This window comes from Buceros rhinoceros, unplaced genomic scaffold (assembly GCF_000710305.1).
Source record: "Buceros rhinoceros silvestris isolate BGI_N320 unplaced genomic scaffold, ASM71030v1 scaffold40353, whole genome shotgun sequence".
Classification (NCBI taxonomy): Eukaryota; Metazoa; Chordata; class Aves; order Bucerotiformes; family Bucerotidae; genus Buceros; species Buceros rhinoceros.
In genome coordinates, this window is record NW_010405144.1 from 27,738 (window position 1) to 52,955 (window position 25,218).

Here is a 25,218-nt window from a genome sequence, read left to right on the forward strand (position 1 = left end):
ACTATGGCTGCAAAATTAAAATCTACTATTTCTCTTTGGCAGAAAATGCACAGGGCACTGACAGGAGACTGCCTACATCTCCATTAGATTCTTAGGTTTATGCATCAGAAAGGCAAACCAAAATCTTGTAAAACTGAATTCCAGCAGATGTAACTTCAGTTGGCTTCTTTCACTGTATCAAAAATCACCTCTCAAATAAGACATTCTGCTTTGAAGAACACTCACATGCTCCCTCCAACTTTACACGTGATGTGGTATCTCAGGTGGTTTGGACTCTGGCTGAAAACACGGACTTCCAGTTACCAAAGACACAAATATTTCTCTGTGGTCTTCAGTGGGTGCATTGACAGAACAGGCAGGAGCTGGGCTGAACTGGGCTATTTTTGCTCAACTCTGAAACTTCCATTTTCTCCATATACCTGCTGCAAACTGCACCAGTGATCTGCATGGTCTTAAGGTACCCTTTAAGGTGTATAAATGTAAAATAATATACTATACACGACCTAATAGAAATTTTCCCTCTAACACTTAAGGCAGCATCTAATGACTTTTTTAAAATAAACTATAAATATCCCATATTTTCCTTTGCTTTTTGGCAGTCCAAGGGTTAGGTGTCTTTTGTTGGTATTGGATTTTTTCATCATATGCTTTTCTGGGGACTTGAAAAAAGGCTTATGGCTTCTTAAAGCCAGGTAATGGATTTGAGGCCTAACTTGGTATCCTGTGGTAAAAATAGATGTAGCCCAGGTCTTTGGGAGGACGTTCTGAGGCACAGACTCTAAGGTCGTTGTAGATCACCCATCTGTAATGAAAACAAGACTGATTACATTCCATGTGTATAGAAATCATCACAAGTTTATCATGGACTTCTCAGACTCAAACTTCACAGAGCTTAAAATCTAAAATTAGGCATTGCAACAAGAACAAAAGATCAGAGAAGCAGCCGAAGCAGGTTTACTGGCTGAGTCAGGAGCTGAAAAGGAGGAAGGACGTGCAGAGGAACATGTAGTTACAGCTCAAACAAAGGAAAAATCAGGGATTCTCAAAAGCCAAACAATGGGAGTACACCAAAATCACAGCCAAGATCAGCACCACGGTAAATATCAGTGTCACCCACAGTCTGATGAGTTTGTTGATGTGGAATAAAAGGAAGTTGGGGGAAGCTCAGATAAACAAAGCCAGATACAGAACTGACGCCCCAACGTGAACAGAGATTTGAACCAGAAAGCACAGGAGAGCCAATGGAACATTTCAGCATAGACCTCAGAGGAATCAGAACTGGCTCATTGCAGCTACAGTCTGTTACAATCTTAATTTCTTTGGCGGGAAATGTATACACGGTAACAGCATGCATGTTTTGTCTGTCATGAATACACGCCCTGTTCTGCACTAATGCATGTGTCCAAGAAAACATTTTCTCATCCTTGTGTAACTCTCCCAATCCTACTCACCTTCCTTCTTTTTTGAGATGACAAACATAGTGGCCACTCATTGTGGATGTTCCCATGTGGCTGATGAACCCAAACAGCTCATATCCTGTTTAAGAAATACAAATGAGACCATAAGTCTTTAATGGCTAACGTTGCGATATGACTCCAGGGAAAACTTTCTAACACTGGAGAGGCAGCTAAGCACTCCTAATGCAGACTGCATCTCCAAACACAGCTTCTGTTAAAACTGCAGTATATTCTCACTTTAACAAGCAGTCAGATTCACTGTCAAACATCAAACCAATCCAAATAAAACCCGCATAGATCTGTGCACATACAGCAGGGCTGTGATCACACAGCTCCTACAAGGAAAGAGGAAACAGGAAAGAGGAGCAGATTCTTTCCCAGTTCACAGAAAGCACATAAGTGTGATCACAGATCCCCTATAAATCAAACAAAACCCAGAAATTTCTAATTCAGCAGCCCATAAAAGAGAGGACAAGAAAGAAACCTCTTCCTTTAATGTGAGGACAATTTTTGTGCTTAATGTCTCTGGAGAACTCAGCACTGGTTCTTGCTCCCCACCCATACATGCCATTCACCCAAATTACCACCAGAAGTAAAAGGGTACCTTCTTTCAGGATATTGCATAAGGACAGGGGTCTGGATTTTGGTGGAGAGGGCTTTCTGGAGCCATTTTACAGTATCATGTTGGTTACCACGATTTCAGGCACTCAGTAAATGGTCTCAGTCTATAAAGGCTAAGTACCACAAAAAATAATTATTCCAAATCTTTTTTTTTTCTAATGATAATCAATGTTTCCCATGTATCCAAGAAACTTAAAGATTGATCTTTATAATGTTAGAAATAAAGAAATGAATGTTCTTATATAATGACAGCAACTACAGAAACTAAAATCGAAATTTTTTTTATATATGAGCATTACAGTCAAGAACAGAAGTACAAGTTTAGAATATAGTATTTCGTTATTAGAATTGGTCACTAAAGACCCTTCAAAAAACATGTCGTGATGTCCTCATGTTAGAACCACCGCTGAGCCTTTGTACCCCAGTGCTTTTTCATTTAAAATCGGTTCTTTGCCTACTTCAGGACTTTGAGTGCTGTACATTAGCCCCATCTTGTGGTTTATTTCGCAGTAGTACAACTGAGGATCTCAAGAAAAAACCAAAAGGAAATAGCCAAGCAGTACATGCAGGATATCAACTATACCTGCCACATCTAGCATAACGAACTGGTTGAAGGGATTATCACCTCTCCCATCAGACCACAGGAAGGCAGAAACTCAGGTGGTCTGTAACAGCAGCGTTATCTTTAGGATGCTCAGCCTCTGAAGATTTAAACGTTCTAGCTAGCTTTTCTTTGTCTTTTTATCTGCTACAACAAAACAAAAAGCAAAGCTAGGCCAGGAGAGACTTACATGCTGTGGCAACAAGAAACTTGGACTCGGGTTATTTGGTGAGTCCAGGGAAGGAGTTTTCTGAGCAAAGACAGCCCACAGAACATAGCAGCCCCACAGAGCAGGACTGAGTCCCAGAACCAAGACTGGAATTAAATTGTGTGGATGATCCAGAAAACTACAACAACTACTTTCCAAGCAGAAAGGAGTTCCACGAACTGTGCAGGTGTGATGCAATGTGATAGCCACCAAGCTGAAAGAGAACTTACTTCCAGGCCCATCTCTGATCCTGGGTCCCTGAGACCCCATCTCTGCAAGGATATTGGCATTAGCATTGTTGTCCATATCCATCACGTCCAAAGCAGGCTCACTTTCTTCCTCGAGTTCAGGGTGGCTGAAGATCCATTCCAGTGCACGCTCCAAATTATTGTTCTGCAAGTCAAACAATCAAAAGAGCAGCCTTTAATACTTTCTCTAGCATCACGCTACCACTCATTGGTCTCTGTTCAGAGTAAGGATCATGTTTCAACAGCACTTAAAACTTGTAAGCACTTAAAACCACCTCCATGGAAAACAGTATTCAACAAGCGCTCTGCAGAAGCTTGTCAGATAGCAAAGAAATCTTCCCACAACTAATTCCCATGGCCTCTGGGTTCTCATCTTGAAGCTGCAGAGTCTTTAGGCATCCAGGTTATGTCTCAACAGATGGTAAAAAGAAGCAAAAAGTTTTCCTCACTTTCTTCCATATTTTAACATGCATGTGAAACACAAACCACCTTCCCCGCTCTAACCCAGACAAGCCAGGCATGCCACACTGTGCCAGAACAGTTCTATGTGCATCATCCATAACTGGAGTTTTATACACGTTTCACAGGCACCTGAGCAAGAACACATACAAATCACATAATATGAAACGAAACCCAAGTGCTACCAATAACTCATGGAACTCACTGTTGCTTTCAGCGCTTGAATTGCTAGATTCCTCTGAAAGCCCATGGAAATGATAATTGCAACCATCTCTTCAGGAGGTTGGTTATCTAGCCCAACAGCTCCAAACACAGCTGCTCCACTCGAAGCAACTTCTCCAAACGCAGGTATGACCAAGGGCTCAGCAAAGTCTGGAACAAACAACATTCATTAGTTCATTCTTTTGCCTCACTGAACTGGAAAGTCAACAACAAACAAACAAGCAAGAAACAGGAGCAGTCCTGAAATCAATACAAGTTCATTTCACTGTCCCAGCTGGGACTCAGATGCATGGAAAGCCTTAAAAACAACAAAACGGACATGCACATTATGAAATATCTAGGTGGACAAACTCACACTGAGGCAGCTGGAAGAACCTAGCACATCACACCAGAAGTGAAACAACTGCAGGAAAGCAGCAAAGATTGGTATGGAAGCAATGATGACTCCAGAAGAGCGGACAACCCAGTTGATATGCATGCAGATGTAAAATGAACTTATTCTGCAGCTGAAATATGTCAGGCAAGCCGAAGTGAAACTCACTCCCCACTTACACAAGCAACACTAAAGCCCACAGTGAAGTGTGAACTCAACCAAATCTGGAGTTTCCTGGCAAGAGAGTGCTCTCATATGCTCAGCACTGAATCACGAGTCCAAACTTCGCATGGATGAAACACAGGAAGTTGAGAACATCTAGCAGCCCTGTCCAACAGTAGGTAGCCCAGGTTCTAAATATGGCATGAATGCTCTAGCCTGAGCTAGAGAAGTCTGATATGGAAGAAACACATCCAGCCACAGGACTCCTTGTACTTACACTTGATCACAAGACAGCTTCCCTCTTAGCATCACAGACCTAGCCTAAGGGTGGGAAACAGAGAGCTGGCCCGCACCATCAGTGAGGACAGAAGAGTGTACTTCTGATGGACATTTTGTTTGTTGTCATCTTCTAGGCAGAGGATGCCACATAATGATCTGCACATCCCAGCAGCAGCTTAGGAATATGCACTCACACCTCTAGGTCTCCTAGGGTGGGGAAAGGGGCTGCTGTTTCTCTGTCACTATAAAATCTCTACTGCCTGTCAAAATACACAAGCAGGAGTTGAGTTTAACTTCCAGTCACTAACCTGGTTCTTCCATGTGTGCAATGATCCAGTTGAAAGCGACTTCAGCACCCAGGTTGCCTGTATAGTACACAGCTTTCCGACATGCTTCCAAAGGAAACCCCATCTCTGCCAGCTGCATAACTGAAGATTCATCAATATCTAGAGCTGGAAGAAAGGACCTTCTAAAATATAGAAATCTAATTTCATCCAATAGACAGTCTTTCTTATTGTTAGTCATGGTGCCATATATTAAAATACATATTGCTTGGATTTGGTTTAGTACCACACCCATTAGAAAACAGCCTTGTACAAAGCATTATGGCACTTGTTACGGACTTACTGGTAATCTTTTGTCTCAGTAATCTACACAGATCCCCAAACCTTGAAATAAAGTCCTGTAGGAATTAATCAAAAACTCACCACCGAATTTCAAGGGGTGAAGAAGTTGGGTGCTGAGCTAAGCTAGAGATGGCAGCCAAAAGCAATCATCTCTTAAAGACAGGATCTTGCAGGTGAGAGAAACAACAGCTACTGGATTAGCAGTCTCCAACCAAACTCCATCTCTGAATGAAAGGGCCCAACAGCTTTGGCTGAGATCAGAGTCCAGAAGGAGCCAGGATCAAGCAGCTGTAACCCCAGAACTGCAAGATCCTGCTGATGAGCAGCAGATAAAGGAGCAGCTCATATTTCAGCTATGCTGATGCTACTATAGACTCTTAAAGAGTCCTGTACACGTGGAAGTAACCACTGAACAGGTACAAAACCCAACTGTTACTTAGAAGCATGCAGGGCAATAGTCCATGCACCTCTACAAGGACAGAGAAGCCATTAGCTGAGCAAAAGCATGACAACTTTTAGGCAGCTGAAATACCAGTCTCAGAAAAATGAGATACGTACACTCCACAAAATGGTTTGCCATACGATCTGAAAATTAAGAAAGAAGAAAAACAGGGAAAAGGACTTATATGAAGGCTAAGTAGATTCATATGAGAAAAACAATTTTTCTGCACAGTAACTTCCCTAATTCAACTCAAAGCAAAGTGTCCTGGTACTATAAACCAGTAAGGAATATAGCTGACCTAATCTAACTTAGGCAAGAATCTGTTTTGTTCTAAATAAGGCATCATCACCCATGCATTTACACTAAAACTAGGTCAGTCCACTGAGCAAGAGGATAAAAAACAAGAATAGGCCCTTGTAAAGGAACCTACAGATACAGGAAAAATTTAAAACCTTTAGAGAACTGAATTTTGCCGTAGCCTTTGCTCTGACAATTTCAGATACTAGCTTCTTTTCACACACATACAGTTTAATGTTTTACTGCCACTATTATAAATATCCAAACAAATGGGGAAATCATGTCATGAGAGTAGCTGCATTACTGGTTTCCTATTAAATACCGAGGCACCCAAACTTGAGTCATCTGAAGGAAACTGCAACAACCTGGGTCACACTATAAAAACATGATTTCACTTGCTACAAACCATTTCATTCTCAGGGACATTTCAAACTCAGGGACTGAGGAAGGATGATATCCTAATCTCCTTGTTTTGAACTTCAGCATAAAAGGAAAAGCATTTTAGAAATAAAGCAGCCTAGCACATTAAATCACTCCTCTTCCTTTCTGTCTACAAATACTTTAGCCAGCAGTTTGACATCAGCTCCTTGACGGCCTTTTTTAAATGGGCTGTACAGCCCACGTACATCCAGCGAAGTGGACTACACATACATGCACAGCTGGTAGGGCCTACTGCAACCTAACAATTCTTGTAATTTAAAAAACGAGTAGGATTCTGAATCTTAATCTACACCTGAAAGATGTTTTCTTAAATTGCAGTCCTTTGTGTAGTAAGTATCGTCATACCGTGAATGAATCAGTTTTGCCTTGAACCAAAGCATTTCAAGTTATCCAAGTAAACTCTGCAACTGAGCAGCAGACCACCTGCTCAGAAGTGCAACACTAACATCCTGCAGCAGTCACAGTAACTGACAGACTTTCAAATTCCTTCTGACTAGGACTGACCGTGTACTCCACACAAGGGAACACACAAGAACCGAGAGATCGATTCAGCTACAGCATCACCCAGACTACTTTATCACCAGATTAAGGAGAATCAGCACGTCCTAGAGCGAAAGGGGATGCAGGAGAGAATCAGGAGAAGTTGGTAAATACCTTTTGGATCATCGGGAATGATAATGGGAGGAGCAATGTCTGGAAGTTCCTCCTCTCCTGGCTGGAGACCCCTGGCCCGAAGGTGGCTGATATCTAGGAAATCTGGCATGTCTATAGAAATATCTACAAAATAGAGAAACAGGCTAAGCTTATGAATCCAGCAAAATGACCTCATGGTGCAACCCACCCTTTCAGAGAGAGGACTCTGGTACTCAAGGTACAAACGCAGCCAGGATTCTCCTCCTGAAAGCAGTTACTTGAGAAATTCAAGCACAATTTAAGTACAGGTTAGACTACATGAAACTGTATTTTAACTCTACAGACCTGATGGATTGGTGTAATTTGTCATAAAAGGAAAGAAGATTTAAGTAAGATCTTCATAGTATTAGCTTGAGACTCAAGCCAGGTCCTCATTACAGACCAAAGTATGTACACCTTATAGATCATCTTGGATAGACTGAGGAAAAGGTAAATATAAAAGACACATACCAAGCTTTTTGGGTATCCAATCAAGGCCGAAAGTGAATTTCTTTATTTGCACCACTAAGTACTCAGGAAACGAAGCAAAACAAGAAGTCCTGGGAAGCATGAGAAATACTCATTGAAATAAGACCACAAAATCAACAAGCAACACAGATTTCAGCACCTCACACACAATGAGATGAGTAGACTTAGCCCTGAGTGAGATTTTCTAAACCCCTAGTGGATTTTCTAAATGTATATTTCACCAAAAAGTTTTCAAGTACAGTGGAGGAGTATGGTAGTAGCTTTTTTTATACATACCTATCCTGAATGTCAGCCCCAACCCTTGCAGATAATTCACCTTGTAAGAAGATTACAGAAAACACCTACAAATATTAAATTTGCATACTCAAGATGTTCTGAAGCTGAATGTCAGGAAATAAATTTTGAATGACATCATATTGGCTAGAATTTCAGGGCATGGGCTTAAAACACGTATTAGACAGAATGGCATAAAAATGCATTTTATTCATGTCCTTTCTGGTGACAGCATAGACCATGAGGCATCAGTCCACCTATAAAGGACTTCATCAAGCAAAGATTAAAAAAGCTGTCATTTTGTATTTTTCACATCAAAGTGTTATTTAAAAAAACCACCTTCCCGATAGTTTTATTGAGCTACTATAATATTTATCAAAATAGAGAATGACTGAAAGTTAAGGGGATCACTGATATTTGCCCACGTAGTGAAAAAGAAAGTTTAATCTTGCACACAGTGTAACATTATTTGTACCACAATTCTCTTCCTCTACACTCCCATTTTCCCCCCCATTTAACTCCTTGCATCCTTCCCTTTATCCTCCATTCACATGTTCTATCCTTTCTTCTGATTCACCGAACCAGGTAAAATACAGTCAATGCATCATAAATATAAGGTCTTCCTACCTAAATAACTACTTTCTAAATTCTTGTTAGCACCACCTTGCAATTTCAGTAACTTTATCATCTGTGGCATGTAACTTTCAAATTTTAAATAGCAAATTATTCTTCATCTTTCATCTCTCTTTTAGAGAGCCTGAGGATAAAGAACAGCTAAATTACAAATTAACCCTGGATCCATTTAAAGACTAGAATTTTCTTCCAACATGTTCAAAGTTAATATAAAAAAGTCTTTAGATTTCTGCTGCATTTTTCTCCACCATGTGCATTTGTCTCCCAATTTTGAATACAATGTCAGTGAAACTGTACCCTGACAGCAATGAGTCATTGGTATGTTAAGTGATCTAAAACCAGCAGGTACTGAGCCTCAGACCAGCTGTAAAGCCCAATCTTCAACCACTCCTTGCTGGCGACATAAAAATGGAACCAGATAAGAGACCACCTCTTGTCCTCAGTGAGAAATACTGCCCCTGAAAACTGTACTCATCTCTGCCTGCTGTCCCATTTCTTCTTAATGCTTTCTTAAGCTCAGGATGTTTGTGGTTTTTTATCTATCACATCATTATAAACACACAAGACAGGTTCCTTCTTTTATATGTCGATCTCGTACCATGGTCCCACATGACAGCCAAATGAACAGATGCAACCAAACACTGTAGCATACAAAGGTGATGGGTTGAAATCCAAATACAAACAATAAACAACATCATAAGTTTTCAGCATAACACAAATGCACCAATTTCCACCCATCTAAGGAACTCTCCCACAGGAAACACAACCTTTGTTTGCCTCACCCTGTCTCGCTGCCATACAATGACCTTCAGCTTCAGTCAAATGAAGATGTCAAGAGACTAAACACAGAGTTCCAGACTGCATCTCCTACCACACAGTACAGAGTTCTATCACTAGTTGGTGTATTGGATCTGATTTTAAAATGTGGGCACACAATTAAGCTACAGGCATTTAAAGTTCAAGTTCTTAGCAACCAGACCGCATCACCTTAAGGAGTTTGACAGTTGAGAACAATTTATTTCTGGTAACTAGTTGTTACAACTCTCATCAGGCTTGATCTGCACCTTCCATTTATGATCACCAATGCTCATATAATGCCAAAGCCCTCTATGCCTTCATCTATTTCTCTCTGCATCACACCCAGGTAACAAGATAAGCACTACCATACAGCTTTTTATATAGGCATCCAGACACACACTTACTTAACTCCCGCAGATTTTGCTTGAAGGGCGCTGCTCCAAAAGTCCTCTACATTGCTGGGTTCGGAAAAGGCCTGCAGACACGCACTAAATGGGATCTTGGCACGGACAAGCTCTGGCGGAGGTCTCCTTGCAGCTTCTGCTTCTCGCCTCTTCAATTCATAGGCAATTAATTCATCTGGGAAATATATATGACACTAAAAGCTAAATGAATATTTCTGTGGTTATGATGTCCCTCACTGGTCTTAATTTTGCAAGTTTTAGAAATGCAAAAACCTGCTTATCAATAAAACTTCCACATGGCTTCAACCAGACATCAAATCTTTTTGTCTGCATTGGGGTCAGGAGCTACATTTACAGTCACATCTCTTTTTTGAAGGCTTCTGTTCACGCCGAAAATACAGAACTGGAAATACTGGGCACCAGGCAATTAAAACCTTGCCGTGATGGGCAGAATCCCATGTTAACAGGAACACCAACTACCCATTTTATCAGCTCAGTCTGACTTGAGCAATTATTGCTGTGTCATCTCACTTTCTAGACAGGATGGAAATATGCATGATCCAGTACGAGTCCTGACACTGGCAAGTTGAGCAGTGCCATGGTAAATTCATGAACTAATACACATTCTGAGCCACTACCTGGAATAGAAACATCACTGCAACTGATGAACAAAGAATGTGAAGTTCTCCAAAACTTAAATTTTCAAGTCAAAATGGTCTTTTTAAAATACTTGTCCAGTTCACGGAGTTGTGGACGAGGTGAAAAGCAGGGACAGTGAAACTACCATCTGGTGTGTGTTTAAAATCTGCTTTAAAGAAACCCAAACCAAGTAATGTTCCCCTGATCAGTTCACCGGTTTGATTTGCCATGTGGCCTTGAACCATTCTAACTATATAGAGAGACCACGTGGGGGTGAGAACTTCATTCCACCAGGGTTGAGAGAGACACCAGGTCAGTCAATAGACCAGTTTTTCTTTACCTTTGTTTGTTGCTGCCTCCATGGCAACCGGTAATTGCATGATGTAGTCCACCCTCTCTGTGTAGCGGACCTTCCTGGACTGGCAGCATTGCGTGCGTTCTTCCACCAGGAACCGGAAAACATCGCTAGGGTTTTCTGAACCCACAGGGTTCCTCTGAAAATGATATTAGATCCATCATTTAAATGACAATCCTTAAAATGACCAGAGAACCCAATGGCTGATGATTGTTTTATGGTAAGCACAAAGACACCAATTTTGCACCCAGACCTGGCAGCTCAGCTTTCATTTTATTGAGTGCAGAACTCTTGCACCCACGGAGAATCCCACTGAAGTGCACGATGTCTGCATATGGAGCATCATCTTTCTACACAGAGTAACTTGCAGAGTAAGTACCTAATGAATCTGACTAAGTCAAGGTGAACAGGAGAAGGTAGGAAGGTGGCAGGTTACAATAAGGATAGAAAGCTCAGGAAAACAATATGGAGCATCCTTTCAGCATCCTTTTGCTCCTATCACTTCAAATCTGCACTGAAACACAAGCAACTGGTAGTTCATTAACCAGAGGGAATGTCATGCAAGTAACATACCTCCTCTGCTGTTCTTGTTAACGTCTGTTTTCAGGCAAACCCCAGAAAAAAGTTTTCTAGGCACTATATAATCAGTTCATGGGTTTGGGGATGTGGAACACCATGCAGCAAATGCGAGTAACTTCAACTAGACTAACACATGAATAAACAACCTCTGTTCTTGGGGAAAATGTGAAAAACACAGAGGAAGGAAAACTGCATGTATTTGTAAATTCCCTTTTCAAAAAGACAGCGTTAAAATTCACAGTACTGATTCTTTTACACAGAGCACTGAGCTGGAGCTCAATAGAAATAACATTTTATACAGGAATATTCAACTGACAAATAGTCACTTTGCTTTCAACAGAGGTGTCCTTCCTCCCGTGGTAATTCAGTGACATACAGCTGGGATTTGTAAAAAACACTGGACACTGTTATTAGTTTGCTCCCAAAGATGAAATAAATTTGGAATAATCATCATAATACCAAATCCATGAATATTCTAAGACAGACTTTAATATGGCAAACAAATGGATAGCATGTAATCATAAAATGAATAGCAATTTACAAGGACAGTCACGTATGTTTAAAAATCCTATAGCCTGTACAGTGACACTTGACCTCTCTGATCTCTGCAGCTTTTATCAGCAGCATTGGCCGTGAGTGTGGTCATGCAAGTAAAAAGAAGGAACAAATAAAGAAACAAGTGCTTCTAAACAAACAAACATATTAATTAGTGCCATTTTCTACATATCCAAAGCTAAAAGGGTACAATAAAATAAAAAGTCACTCATATAACAGCTCTACCTCATTGCCTAATATACCCAGGGAAAAGCAGCAGTAATTCAGATTTCCTCACCTCTACTAGATTTATAAGATGTAGGAAAAATTCCTGCGCGTCTTGTTGTCTATTAGAGGAAAATTCTGGGTGGCCTTTACTTATAAAAGCTTTAAACATTCGAGGAGATATTCCATTGTGTTGAGGCTAAATAAAAGAAAGAGAAAACTTTTAAAGATGGATTTTTATTCAATTCTGGATCAAATATCCTGAAGTCACTCTACTAGACCCATCTATGGCTCATTTCTACCACTGGAGAAATGATAGTTTCAGTTTCATCTGGTTTTCCCCTATAATAGAAATTGAAAGGGTCCTGAATCATGATTTGGTGGTTTTAGAATATGTTTTATGATGTAGTTCCTACAGCGTTCACTCAATTTAATTTTTCTATAGCATCTGCAAGTTAAAGAAGATTACTGGAAGTTTGCTAACAGTAAGTACTTTTCAGGAATGCTAAAAGCCTCCACTAATATTTGACATTTCTTTCAGAACCTTGTTCCACCTAAAAGTATGTGGGCATTGAAGCACTTTGGTGTATCAGCCAGCAGCTTTACTCAGGACAAAACCTTTCCAGAGATCTCTACAGAATGACGCAGAGAACAATTAATGCACACAGCACACATTCCCAGATGGGCTGTTAAGAACAGACATGGATTTGCAATTTGTAGGAGTTGGTCCTATTGAAGGACCTTAACGTACTGACGTTAGCCATTAAGTTACATCAGTAAGAAAATTCTTTAAATTAGAAAATCTCCAGCTTCCAAGGGAGTCCTAGTTTTGACATTCTCACCCTCTATGCCGCTTAAAGAAGCTTCCCCAACCACTCCAAACTGCATGCTCAAGACAACGCCAGCTACTATGATTTTTAAATAACACTTTTGAAAGGGTCAGAATCTTTTACTGAGAATTGGCCTCCATGAGACCAAACAATTTTCAAGACAATTCAAGCAAAAGTCTAGTCTTTAGGATATGTCAGAGGCTGTTAAAAACTCTGCCAATCTCATTCTTTACTACCGTTGGGCTATCATACCAATACAAAAATAGAAGCAGCAGCACGAAACAGAGGGCATATAAAACACACACTAAAAGAGAAAAATCTTATTCTTGGTTTCACCAGGTTAAGGTACTCCCAGACCCACTGAAATCAGAAGTAGATTCTCAATTTTAATGCTTTTTCAATTTCTGGCAGTACACCAGCAACCACATTAGGCTGAGATGCTCTTTAAAGGTTCTTGTAAAGAGAGTCTCAGTGCTGCTTGAACAAAGAGATGTTCTAGGAATTTCTGATTCTTGGCTTATACATCACCTCAATGTCCTCAGCTGCCTTTCACCAAAGTAGGACAGGGGAGAGAAATGCATAAACCAGCTCAAATTACTATATACCAGGCTTCTTTCTATGTCAGAAGAAAGAATGTGGCAAGGTGGCACATTTGCCCTTATGTATAACGCAATGAGTTTGGAATCAAGCCTTTCTTCCTCCTAAACACTTCTTAGCCATTTGAGCAGGGAGAATGGAAACATGCCATGTGTGACAGTCTGTAGAAGAGGATCGGATCTTGCCCTCTAAACCTCTTCCACCTTAAGGACAAGAAAAATAACGGAAGAAATGGCAAAGCTCTAAACAGAAAATCAAGTCCTAACTGATGAGCCTTTAGGTTTTCAGCCTGTTTTTAAAGCGGGTCCAAGAAAACTGCTGCCATTTCCAGGCTAAACTCCTGTGGTTAAAAATTTTAGCTTCACAGTACCATGAATATTTATAGAATACCTGGCATACTTTCCCCATCAACAGTTACAAAACAGCTTAGCTAAATATAGACTGTGCTGGACCACTGCAGATCTCCTATGAATGCTTTTACAGGCAAAAACTTCCCAAAACTTTGCATGAATTCCAAAGACCCAGAAAGCTAGAGAACTCCTTTGCATGTAGGACAGGAAAAAAAGTAAAAGAATAAATATGAATAATTGCTTTTATATTTCACAAAGCAGTTGAAAACACTGAAGGCCTAAAATCCTATGCAATTGTATTTATCATAGATGTCAGTAGGACTGTCTGGATGACAAAACACCATCTGTATGTACACCAATAATATCAGGGGGGCGAAGGCACCAAACAAAAAAAACCACCTCAAACTGATGAAACAGATTTGTAAGCCCAGAGCATGGGAACGGAGAAAATATCTATACCTGATGTTTTTTTCTAAATAAATCTTCAATACACCAAGGAACAAAAGCAGTAAACACTGTTTCAAATCCTAATACATGTTGTGAATTGCTTGGTAAGGAATTCATCCGATGCCTGTTGATTACGACTTCATTAAACTGCGCTTATGGACAACGTGCATTGTTAAATGCCTCCTACTATCTGACACAGGGTTTTATTCCATCTGTTGTTAAAAGGTTCTCGGTATCTCATCGCTAGCCATGGCTACCGGGCTAAACATGGAGGAGTAGCTTTGTTCAAAGGGTTGAAGTTGTAATTCTCCCCTCATATCCTGTATGCATTTAAGACGGCAGTCAGTCAGCATACATAATTCAACATGAGGACTCTGTGGGGATCTATCCCACCAGCCAGTGACGCATTGGTATGTTTTAAACCATATTTAAAAGAAACAAGCAGGATTCATTCGTTGTTCCAAAGTGATGAATAGCTACTGTACAAAGCAATTCATTCATTCATTCATGGCTTCATGGACAAAGATTTGGGAAGGGCTTTACCCACACTTACTGCAAGCGCGCTGATGGCTGAAAAGGCCAATGCAGGATAGGCAAGACCGGTTGCAAAGAGCACACCGGAAGGTCTCCTTGGGTGGAATAGTCGAGGCACGGTTCTTTCTGCGCTGTCTTTTCTCCTCGAGACTGATTCTACGCCTCACAAGACATTAGACCTTCAGATCACGCAAACTACTCTGTACCAGATGCTCTGTCTTTGTCCAAAATCTCCTTGGCATTCTGATTTCAGAAGGAGAAATTCCTATATAATAACTGATAGACGAAGGTAGAGGAAAATACCTATTTCCATGGGAACTATCACCATGCTTCTATGGCAGAAGCATCCACAACTGGCAGAAGCATACACAACTGTGTATGAAACTATAATTTGGTGTCAGAGATTCTTTCTCCATAAAGACAGCTCTTTTCTGCAGGCAGTATTTTCAGTACTGGTGGTTATTAGCTGACCTCTCGTTTCTAAATATCCCATCTGTGGAGTCTGGGTTTGACTCCACATGCTGCACAATAACAGAGGCTGGCAGGGATGCAAATATACTCCAGCCACAGTCTTCCCAGCCTCACTCTAAACAAGATGTTTCAAGGTAGATGAACAGGAAAACAAACCTAAAATAACAGATTCTCTTGGGTGGATAATATTGTCCCAATAACTAAACACTGTGTAAGACAACTATAAATTGGATGACTCCAGGAAAAACAAAGGCAATTCCAAAAGCAGCAGAATTTGAGCAGAAAGGCAAAATCTGAACTGATCTTCTCACTCTCCAAAGGCTGATGAAAGATGAAGAAAGCCAACTTACAAGAAGAGAAGAAATTTTTCCACCTCACCACTAAGCTACTGACAGCTTTCCTTCTTCAGAAAATCAAGCAGGTAAAATGATAAACCAGTGCCCAGTAAGCTTATTAATACAAACAGGTTATTCGGGCCTCCGTCAAGAATCAACCTTACTGCTAAAACCAAAAGACTGTTGGACAAAGAATATGAGGAGGCTTTCTGATGGCTGTGAGGGTGAATGTAGTCATTGCTGGATGAGGAAAAAGCAGACAGATGAAGACACAGGCCTGTGAATGTTACAATGGCAACACATGACAATGATTTTTGCAGTGTAAGAGAAACAAGTGACTTTCATGTTGTAGAAAAACACAAAGGCAGTAGGAAAGTTTCAGAAACAATACTAAGTTCTTCAAGCTAGATACTAGCTAGATATTATGAGCTAAACATCTGTTCTGCTGCAACACTACTGCAAATTACAGTAAAAATAAAAGGACAGTTTCTCACTGGTAACATTCCCTCTGACAGAGAAATAAAATTCTATATTATATGAACATGGGCAAAAACGTTATTTCATCCTCTGGTCCCTCTCTCCTTTTTGTCTTGCATATTAGCTATACAGCACTTGCCCCTTGATTTACCTTTGTTCTGAAATTGCCTATTCTGAGAAAGCTGATTCCAAGGCTTTCTCGATTACGAGTTGTTATAAATCAGGATATATACATTGTTCTCCCCAGATTGTCCAGCAACTGGAAATTCAATTTGTATCCAAAACCACAGACACAGCTCTGTTTCCAGGATAGATCCCACTAGCACAGGCATGCTTTTACATGATTTTTACACCAAAAAATACTTGAATAAAGTCCCAGTGGGCATGGCTCTGCACAGCCCCTCCTCCATCTACATTAAAGCCTCCGGCATCACTTATTCTTACATTACCTAAACAGCTTCTCCCAAAATCAAATGGAATATTTTCAGATACTTCCTGGAAACAACTTTTTAGCTCTTTATACTTTCTGAAATTTAAAGAGGCTTTAGAAGTTTGCTTCCAAATACTCAGGACTCTCTAAAATTTTTTTATGTTGCTCCGCAGATCCATCCATCCATGGCTTGGCTTCGTGGACAAAGATTTGGGAAGGGCTTTACCCACGCTTACTGCAAGCGCGCTGATGGCTGAAAAGGCCAATGCAGGATAGGCAAGACCGGTTGCAAAGAGCACACTGGAAGGTCTCCTTGGGTGGTACAGTCGAGGCACAGTTCTTTCTGCGTTGTCTTTTCTCCTCGAGACTGATTCTACACGTGCTCTCAAAGGAGGCAGCAGCGTTATGTATGGTGTGTCTCCAAGTCTCCCGATTGGAGGCCAGGGTGGACCACTGATGGTGGTCAATATGGCCAAGGCTGAGGTATTGTTTCAGGGAGTCCTTATATCTCCTCTTTGGAGCTCTTCTCTTGCGGCAGCCAGTGGCGAGTTCACCGTAGAACACAATCTTGGGGAGGCGGTGATCCGCCATCCTGGAGACATGCCCTGCCCAGCGCAGCTGCGTTTTCAGCAACATGGCCTCAACACTGGTGACCTCTGCCTGTTCAAGGACAGTGACATTAGTCACGTAGTCAGTCCAGTGGACGTTTATGATTGTATGGAGGCAGCGCTGATGGAAGCGTTCGAGGAGTCGCAGGTGGTGGCGGTAGATGACCCATGATTCAGACCCGTATAGAAGAGTAGACAGTACAATGGCTCTGTAGACACCGATCTTTGTACTTTTCTTCAGGTGTTTATTGCACCAGACTCTCTTATAAACATAAATTGCAAGTTCTATGAACTTTTGTACTCATCACTGGAGCAGCAGAATATTTTCTTAGCAGACCCAGTGGTTGCTTTCATGCTTTGCACAAATAGCCCCTGACTAATATATTCCTGACTAGGACCCTGCACATTCCACCTTGCTAAGCATCCCATGCTGGATCCACATGTGCTCTTCAATGCCCAGCACCTGTTCCCTTTTCTCAGGATATCACTTTTACCTAGTTACCAGGCTGTACAAACTCCATCAAATACCTTGTGTTCTTCTTTCATCACCTGCTCAATAAGCTCAGATTTCATGGGTGGCTTAGAGTACTGGCCTGAAAGGAGGCCGTGTCCCAGTTTAGCCCTGCAGGGAAGAAAGTGGCAGGACAGAAACAAACATGTGAGAAAAACAGAAGAGAAGATTTTTATTCCAAGTAAAAGAGAAGTTTACTGTCTTTGACCCATGATGAAACATCATTACCTGCAACTAAGTGAGCAAATCTTCCCATTCCACCTTGTGCCACATATCACTTTCAAGCCCATGAAGAGGTTTCTTTTGCCCAGCCACTAAATTATTTAGATTATATTTAAGTTGACCAAGTAAATCATTGAAAAGTGTCACTTACATTTGAGTGTTGAAATCTTGTGTTGGATCAAGAGGAGAGCAGTCAAATATTCGTGAAAGGTTTCCCACATACCTAGGCAGCAAGAACAAAGCACTAACATTCAAATATTGCAGCTAGATTTACTCAAGGATATCCTAGCGGATCCTCGACTGTGGTACAGCACCAGGCTTCCTCTGTGCTAATAAGTCAAATTTTGCATCATAGCAATGACTTAATCTATCCCTGGTGAGTGCTTCTGTCTTGGAAAAATAAAGAGCTTAGGAAATGGACATTTAAGTTTTGCTTAGAAGCTTCTAGCTATAAAGGATATAAAGGATATGGTGGTGGTGCTCATCCGGAATTGCAATTCTATTCCTTGATCCTGAAAGTAGCTGCAGAATGGTGTTCCTTAAAACCACAGAGCTGGGCTGAGAACCAATGTACTTTCTACTCCTAACCAACATCACCAAATAAATCCCACGTGTGTATCAGGACCAAAACTTGTACAAAGAATGTTTCTATTGAGTTTCTTCAGAGAAAAAAATGCCAACTCCTGACAATAAACACTGAGGTATGCACAGCTGGTTGGAAAGCAAAGCATTTAGTAGCACACTACCTGAGTACTGCTTCCCTTGAGCACAAATTAAAACAAGCTAGGTAGGTATGGCCGTGCTGAAAGAACACATCTGATTTCTGCTTGGTCCCTTTCATCTCCAGTACATTGTTGACACTAAGTGCTCCGGGTAACTCCAAGGACCATGCTGTGGAAAACAACCTTCCTTAGTAAAGTCCACTGATATTTTTTGAAAATGGAAATAGAAAAGCTGGCACTTAATGAATCTACAGACCATACTCCATATGGCTGACAAAGTAAACAAACACAAGTTTTCTCCCTCTTCTTCTCCAGAAGGCAACTGCTACATGAAAACCTGGGAGGCTTTCCAAAAATCTAAAAGCCCCAGTTTCAGCACACACATTACTGCTGCGGAATGAAAGAGCGCTCTGAATTTTATTTGCAAACCATAGACCATCCTTCATAAAAAGGCTTCTCTCCCTGGAGTGACCTGTTCAGTTTTGATTGCTCAGCAACATTTCATATTCTTGTGTTGTGCTTTTGTCCTCTTACTCTCAATTATTCAGTATATGCTTGCACTACCCTTTTTATAGAACTAGAAATTAATTTTAATAGGACTTTTAATTAAAAAATACATCTGATAGTTTCCCTCCTCTTAGCCTCATGCTAAAGGGTGCATGGCTTTTCACTAGCATGGATCAATATTAACATATTTATGCCAGTACAGTTTCTCACACAAATGACACTGGAGCAACAGAATGATTCCTACAGCTATATGAAGGCATGGGCCAGTACAAAAAACCTTACTGTTGTACTGATGATACCAAGATAAATAGAGGTATGTGCGTATGTATATAAAGAACAGCATCAGAGCAATCAAGTGTAGAAGGCAGCAAGTGATTTCCCACCACTGAAGCTAAGTGAGCAAGTTCTGATTTCAAAGACAGCTTGAGTTTTGTGTTCCAACCTTTTCTGGAACAGCACAAAACAATCGCTAAATTCTCTAAGCAGCCACTGAACAGACAGAGACCTGTTTGCAGGTGAGGCGAACATAAAAATACCATTTCTTTTAGAAAAATGGCAAGAACTCATCTGAAGCTACTTACGCTCGCTGGAACTCTGGGATGCTGAAAATGGCTTGCATGACAGCATTGAGGTAGCAGCTATTTCCCAGATTCTTCATACCAGTGTATCCTGGGCCATACATAGGCTTGAGTTTCATGCCGGCTTCCTGAATCACTTCCCATTCAGAGACTCTTGGTTTTATATCATTATCTCTTAGTCCATTCTCTGTCTGAAAGCAACAAGGTAAAAAAAAATACATATATTTAACTTCTGTAGCAGTTATGCTGCTGTTATCATCATCATCAACTTTGTGATCTGCACTCTAGAAAAGAGGAGCCAAACCAATGGGCAAAGGGAGGAAAATCCTGCATGAAGGGGAGAGGTCAGGAGCAGAAGGCAGCTAGCAGCCCTTAACTCTTTACAACAGACCACTGGCTGAGTGTTCCTGGTTGTGACCTCAGGCCCAGCTGGGAGCTTTACTTCTCTCAGGACTCTGACCTCAAGCCTCAGCATGAAAACATTGCATTTTTTCAGGTTTCATATTCCACTTGTAATGACCAGGAATAGCAGCTGCTGTAGAACAAGTGCTAGCAAAAAAATCACAAGAAAAGCTGCAGTTCCAAGAACTCTTACTTTCTTTCAAAGGGGAAAAGCCAAAATTTGTGATGCTGAAGTTTCTCCCCTTTACAGCTCAGCTTTCAGATTGTAGGTACTTGTTCACACTGGTCACTACAGCGTCATTTACTGCTAGCACTACTCATCACTAAGAATTTTCCAGACTGGGCTGAAGAATGGAGGCAAAAACTTTCTAACAGCTGAGACTAAGTTTTCAAGGTTGCTAAGTAAAACAGGTTTTCCAGAAAGACCGCTGGATAAAAGAGACTCTTTATTCATGATATTGGCAAGGGAATCAGTATGCCAAAAATATTAGTAGTACTGCAAAGGTTTTTGAAACTTCAGTTTAACTTTTCTTTATCATTTTAGAGTTATTATTACTTTTCTCTCCATTTGGACAATGAAATACGCAAAGCCAATACCAGATTTGTTCATTTTTAACAGTTTTCTTGTTCAGATTCTCAGGTAGTGACACCAGATTACATGCTTGAGTGAAAAAAACAAAACTCCAACCAAAAAAACCCCACCTGCCTTTATAACCATAGCGCATTGAGACTTCTTAGATCATTTAAACAGAACTGAAATCAGCATCTGCTAAGATACAAATTATTACAAGGAGGTCTCTACTAATACAGACCCCCAACAGGGGTTCTGTTCAGGACCAGGACCCTTTATGCCAAGTTCCCTTCTCGTGTACCACACCAGAGACCATGCTGTTTTCTAAACTTGAGAGACTATATTTCATTTTGTAATGTATTTATTAGCAAGACCTAAACGGACATTTATAACTTTACATAAAGAACCTTTCAATCACTTTTTTTACTTACCCATTGCTTAGCTTATTTTTGCTTAAGATTTGTATTTGTTTACTCATGCAATTGGCTTTACTTCACTCACTGTATTAAATATTCTAGATAGTCTTCTCCAACCGAAAGAAGTTTTCCCTCTTGAAGGAAAATGGCACATAACACCCAAGAAGTGAAACACGGAAACTAAAGACCACAAAGGAACTCTTTCAGAAGACAGCTTCTGGATCTGAGGGTAATGATTCAAACACCTCAGAAAACAAAACACAAACAGCCTGGCTGAACTTTACAAAACTAAATACCATCATAACAGTCTGAAGGAATCACACAAATATAAGTTTTTCTCCCACCCCCAACTAATCAAACAACAAGGAAACAAACTAAATAGAAGATGGATTTCCTACCACTTGCATTTGCAGCATATCAATTCCAAAGTGTGCCAAATGTTTTGCTATGTGTGGATCTAAAACCGGCTCCTCTTCATCAAAGGAATAGACATCTACAAAAGCAGAGAGAAACTGATGAGCTGTAGTATCAATGTTATCCCTTCTCTTTGTTTACCAGTGTTGCACTTCCAGTTCAGGACTGCCTACGCAAGATGACTTAGTCACATTCTCCAGGTTTGGTTATGGCCAGCAGAAAAATGCATAGACACTCACACAGCTCACTAAATATCTTAAACGTTCTCAACACAATCACCTCAACTACCTTCCTCAAAAGACATTACATGTCCTCATGGTATTAAACCTAAGAATATTTACAGCGACTACAGTTTTTCTCCTCCCCAAATAAGAAATTTTTAGGGAAGACAAGGAACAGGGCATGCAAAATTCTTAGATATGAGGTCAGTCCACATTTGAGAGATTCCGAGTTTCTGTGGAGCTACTAGACACTAGCAGACACATTAGAACTGTGAGTACATGGGGCCAACTGACTACAGCCAATGCTATTTTAATTTCTAGTACAGTTTAAGGATCCACTTATGCCCTTTTCACACAGAGATGTAGGGAAGACTGAGAAATTTATTAGAAATAAAGAGGTTTTTATTGCCTTGGACACCATTGGATTGTCTTTGAAGATTAATCCTGAAGTTGGGGAGAAACAGTGATTTTGTAACTGCGATGTCTTGCTTTATCGAAGGAGAGATTTAGATTTCTGTTCTAGCTCTACAATAGGTCCTTATGGCCTCAAGTAAAAGCCCGTAAACATTTTGGCAGGGCAAAGTTTGAACTGCAGAGGGAAGCAGTAAGTCTATTATAAAACCAAGTTTAAGAAATTCAACAGAAGGACAAAATAGTTAAGAGAGGAAAAGTTCATTTTTAGTGTTTATGAAGCAAGTCCTGTAAGGAAGCTGAGTCCAGAGCAGGTTTCACCTACCTAAGCAAATAACAATAGAGCTGCAGGCATCATAACAGAATAAGACATGCATTAGTAAGACTTGAACAGATCTTCCAACCTTTCTCTTCTCTGCCCCCTTCCTCTACAGTGAATGACTATTTCTCTGCTTAGGTCTCTACTGATACCAAAACCCAGAATCCCTCTGCTAAACTGCCTGCTCTTCTCTCAGCCAGGTTTCCATCACGCCCAGCAGAGTTTCTCACAGTGACCTTGCCCCCTGTAACCAGATCTAGGCTGACACAGAAAACTTAGCCAGGAGAAAGATAAAACAGAACTCAGGAGAAGAGAGCAGGAATCCAGATAAAGACTGTTCACAGCACAATCCCACTTCTGAAAGGTCCTTATCCTGCTCTCTCCTGGCAACTGCAGACCCTGGCTTTGACTCAGCCCATCCCATGTGTAAGACTTTAACAAAAAGGCAGTCTCCTCCAAGTCTGCTAGCACCAAACCACACTGAAATGATAGGCTGAAGGTTAGCCAAAACCTCAAAGCCCTAATGCAACTTTTAAAATTTACCAGCCCTATGAAAAACACTCTCAAACTCCCTCAAACCAGAGAACTGTGCTTTTGAGTTGTGCTGCCAGCTGCTGATTAGCCAGATTGCCTATTAACATTGGTCTTGATGACCTCTCTGGCATGTAACTGGCTTTAGCTGCTCATCTGCTGGAACTCCACTATGTGCTCGCAAGACATGGCTGTTCATCCACACACACGAGATCACAACATTCCCATAGTCTTCTGGTGAGGTCACAGTGCAGCCAGAAGATCCCGCACAGTTCAAATACCTAATGGAGGGAGATTACACATCAGCTGATCTTGGGTGACTCCTTTCGATGCAAAAGCTTTGATTTTGTATTTCTTCAGCTTTGGCAACCGAAGAGAGAGCAGCCCGCTGGGACTACTGACCCAGCTCAGCAGAAATGGAACACAAGACACATTAATCTTTTGCTCACGCCCAGCTCTTGTGTTGTATACTTTAGTACTTTCTGCCACGTAGCCAGCTTGAATTCATGGGAGAGAGACAGAATTCACTATTTCAAAAAAAAAAAATCAAAGAGCAGCAAATCAAAGAAAGATGATGAGAGCACCCAGACACAGGTCTGTAGTGCTGTCAGACAGACTCTGGAAGATAAGGAATGTAGACAAGTCAGCAACTGTGACATGTGTTGGTATCATTAGAGTGAAAAAGGGGAAGAAGGGTGGAATAAGGGGAGGAAAACAACCAACCCCTCAAAATACCAAGAAAGATCTGAGACAGGCAACACAGAATATTATTAAACAGAGAATAATCATTATTATTCATATTATGGTAGGAAAAGAAAAAATGACAATGCTACCTGTACTTCCTTTTCTTCCACAGCTCAGGACTTACACCTGCTCTGGCTGTGTAGACATCTCTCCTTCCTACTTAAAGGACTCCTTCCTACCTGAAAGATAACAGGCAATGGCAACACTGTTCCTGAAGAAATGAGTTGCACAGGATCCCCCAAAGAAGTACTTGACAATTGCTGAGATTGGCTTCAACAAAGCAACTCATTCAAGTACCTGTGAGATACGGCTACCCGCGGCTAAACCCCCACTCCATTCCTCAAAACAGTTTCAACCATGCAACCTCACAATAACTTGAAATGAAATCTAATGGCATTGTCAAGAGAGGCAGCACAGTCTGTCGAATAGTACTCAGCCTCTTGAGGAAAGCAACTTTTCTCTTTCATGCATCCTGTCCAAAAGCCAAGAACAGAAGCTTGGTTCAATTTCTGCCCTGACCCCAGATCTGTTTGTTGACAGAATGCTACAAAATGGGGCTAATGCCCCAGAAATCTTTCTTAATGTATACAGCATGCATTTCTCAAGGAAAGACAAGGAGCTCTCCTCTGCTCTCTCTGTCTTCACATAAGGTAAGTGGAATACTGGCACCACCTCTCTTCTTACTGCTGTGAAAAAGCAGTAAGTTATGTCAGCAGAGGGACTAGTGCTTATTACTCCTCTACCATCGCCTCTTCCCCTCTAGCCCAGGGAAGTAGAAAACAGACAGACTTTGCATCACAACCAGCTGAAGAGCCTCTTTCCTGAAGTTCATCTGTCATCCAGCCCTGTCGAGATGTTGTGATTACCACTGCCATATAGATCAGAGAGAATAATTACTGAAAAGGAAACAAGGAGGGTTGGGAGAGGGAAGACTTTTCTACAGGGAAACCAAGTAAACATCACCCAGAAGAACAAAGGTCTGTGGAGAACAGCTGGTGCCCCTCATTCAGAGGGAAAGATGACAGCCTGTCCTTTGTTATCTCAAAGGCCATGTAAGAGAGGAAGCAGCTGATCAGTGGGAGGCAGAAGGACAACAGCCATAAGGAAACAAGTACTGCTGCTAAAGAGGAGAAGAAAATAAAAATTTGAAAAAAAAACACTAAAAAATACTCTGTTCATTTTGCAGATGCCGTTGAAACCTACAGCTGGGCAAATCCTGAGCACCTTCAATAATTAGAGAAGTTCAGATAGAAATCACCCAAGACCAGGTTTGAACCAGGAAATAATATTCCATCTGGGAAAGAAAAGAATGAGGTTTGTTTTGCTTAGTGTTTCTGTGGCACAGCTGACCAAATCTGACCACAGTCTCCTTTCCCTGACACTGAATAGGACTTAAAGATGAAAAAGTCTCAACTGATATGTATTAGAAAACAAGGGGCTGCTCTAAAGAGCTATTTTTCATCCATATGGTCATAACACCAAAACCAAAATATAATCATGCTACGTGTTTTTGTTGTTCCACTTCTTATTTCT

At 40.9% G+C, this 25,218-nt stretch overlaps 1 protein-coding gene across 1 annotated transcript in view; it reads right to left on the minus strand.

The window, feature by feature from the left end:
• Nucleotides 1-664: 664 nt before the first annotated feature.
• The window catches only part of USP13 (ubiquitin specific peptidase 13 (isopeptidase T-3)), a 46,839-nt gene continuing 22,285 nt past the window's right edge, over nt 665-25,218 (minus strand). Inside the window, exons 8-22 of the mRNA XM_010133598.1 lie at nt 21,444-21,538; nt 19,660-19,847; nt 18,001-18,072; nt 17,645-17,738; nt 12,111-12,236; nt 10,685-10,838; nt 9,706-9,880; nt 7,580-7,668; nt 7,091-7,213; nt 5,815-5,841; nt 4,939-5,082; nt 3,800-3,966; nt 3,118-3,280; nt 1,452-1,536; nt 665-802 (exon numbers count right to left, since the gene is read on the minus strand). Coding sequence (XP_010131900.1) covers nt 709-802; nt 1,452-1,536; nt 3,118-3,280; nt 3,800-3,966; nt 4,939-5,082; nt 5,815-5,841; nt 7,091-7,213; nt 7,580-7,668; nt 9,706-9,880; nt 10,685-10,838; nt 12,111-12,236; nt 17,645-17,738; nt 18,001-18,072; nt 19,660-19,847; nt 21,444-21,538 — 1,796 coding nt within the window. The 3' untranslated portion in view covers nt 665-708. The remainder of the gene's footprint in view (nt 803-1,451; nt 1,537-3,117; nt 3,281-3,799; nt 3,967-4,938; nt 5,083-5,814; nt 5,842-7,090; nt 7,214-7,579; nt 7,669-9,705; nt 9,881-10,684; nt 10,839-12,110; nt 12,237-17,644; nt 17,739-18,000; nt 18,073-19,659; nt 19,848-21,443; nt 21,539-25,218) is intronic.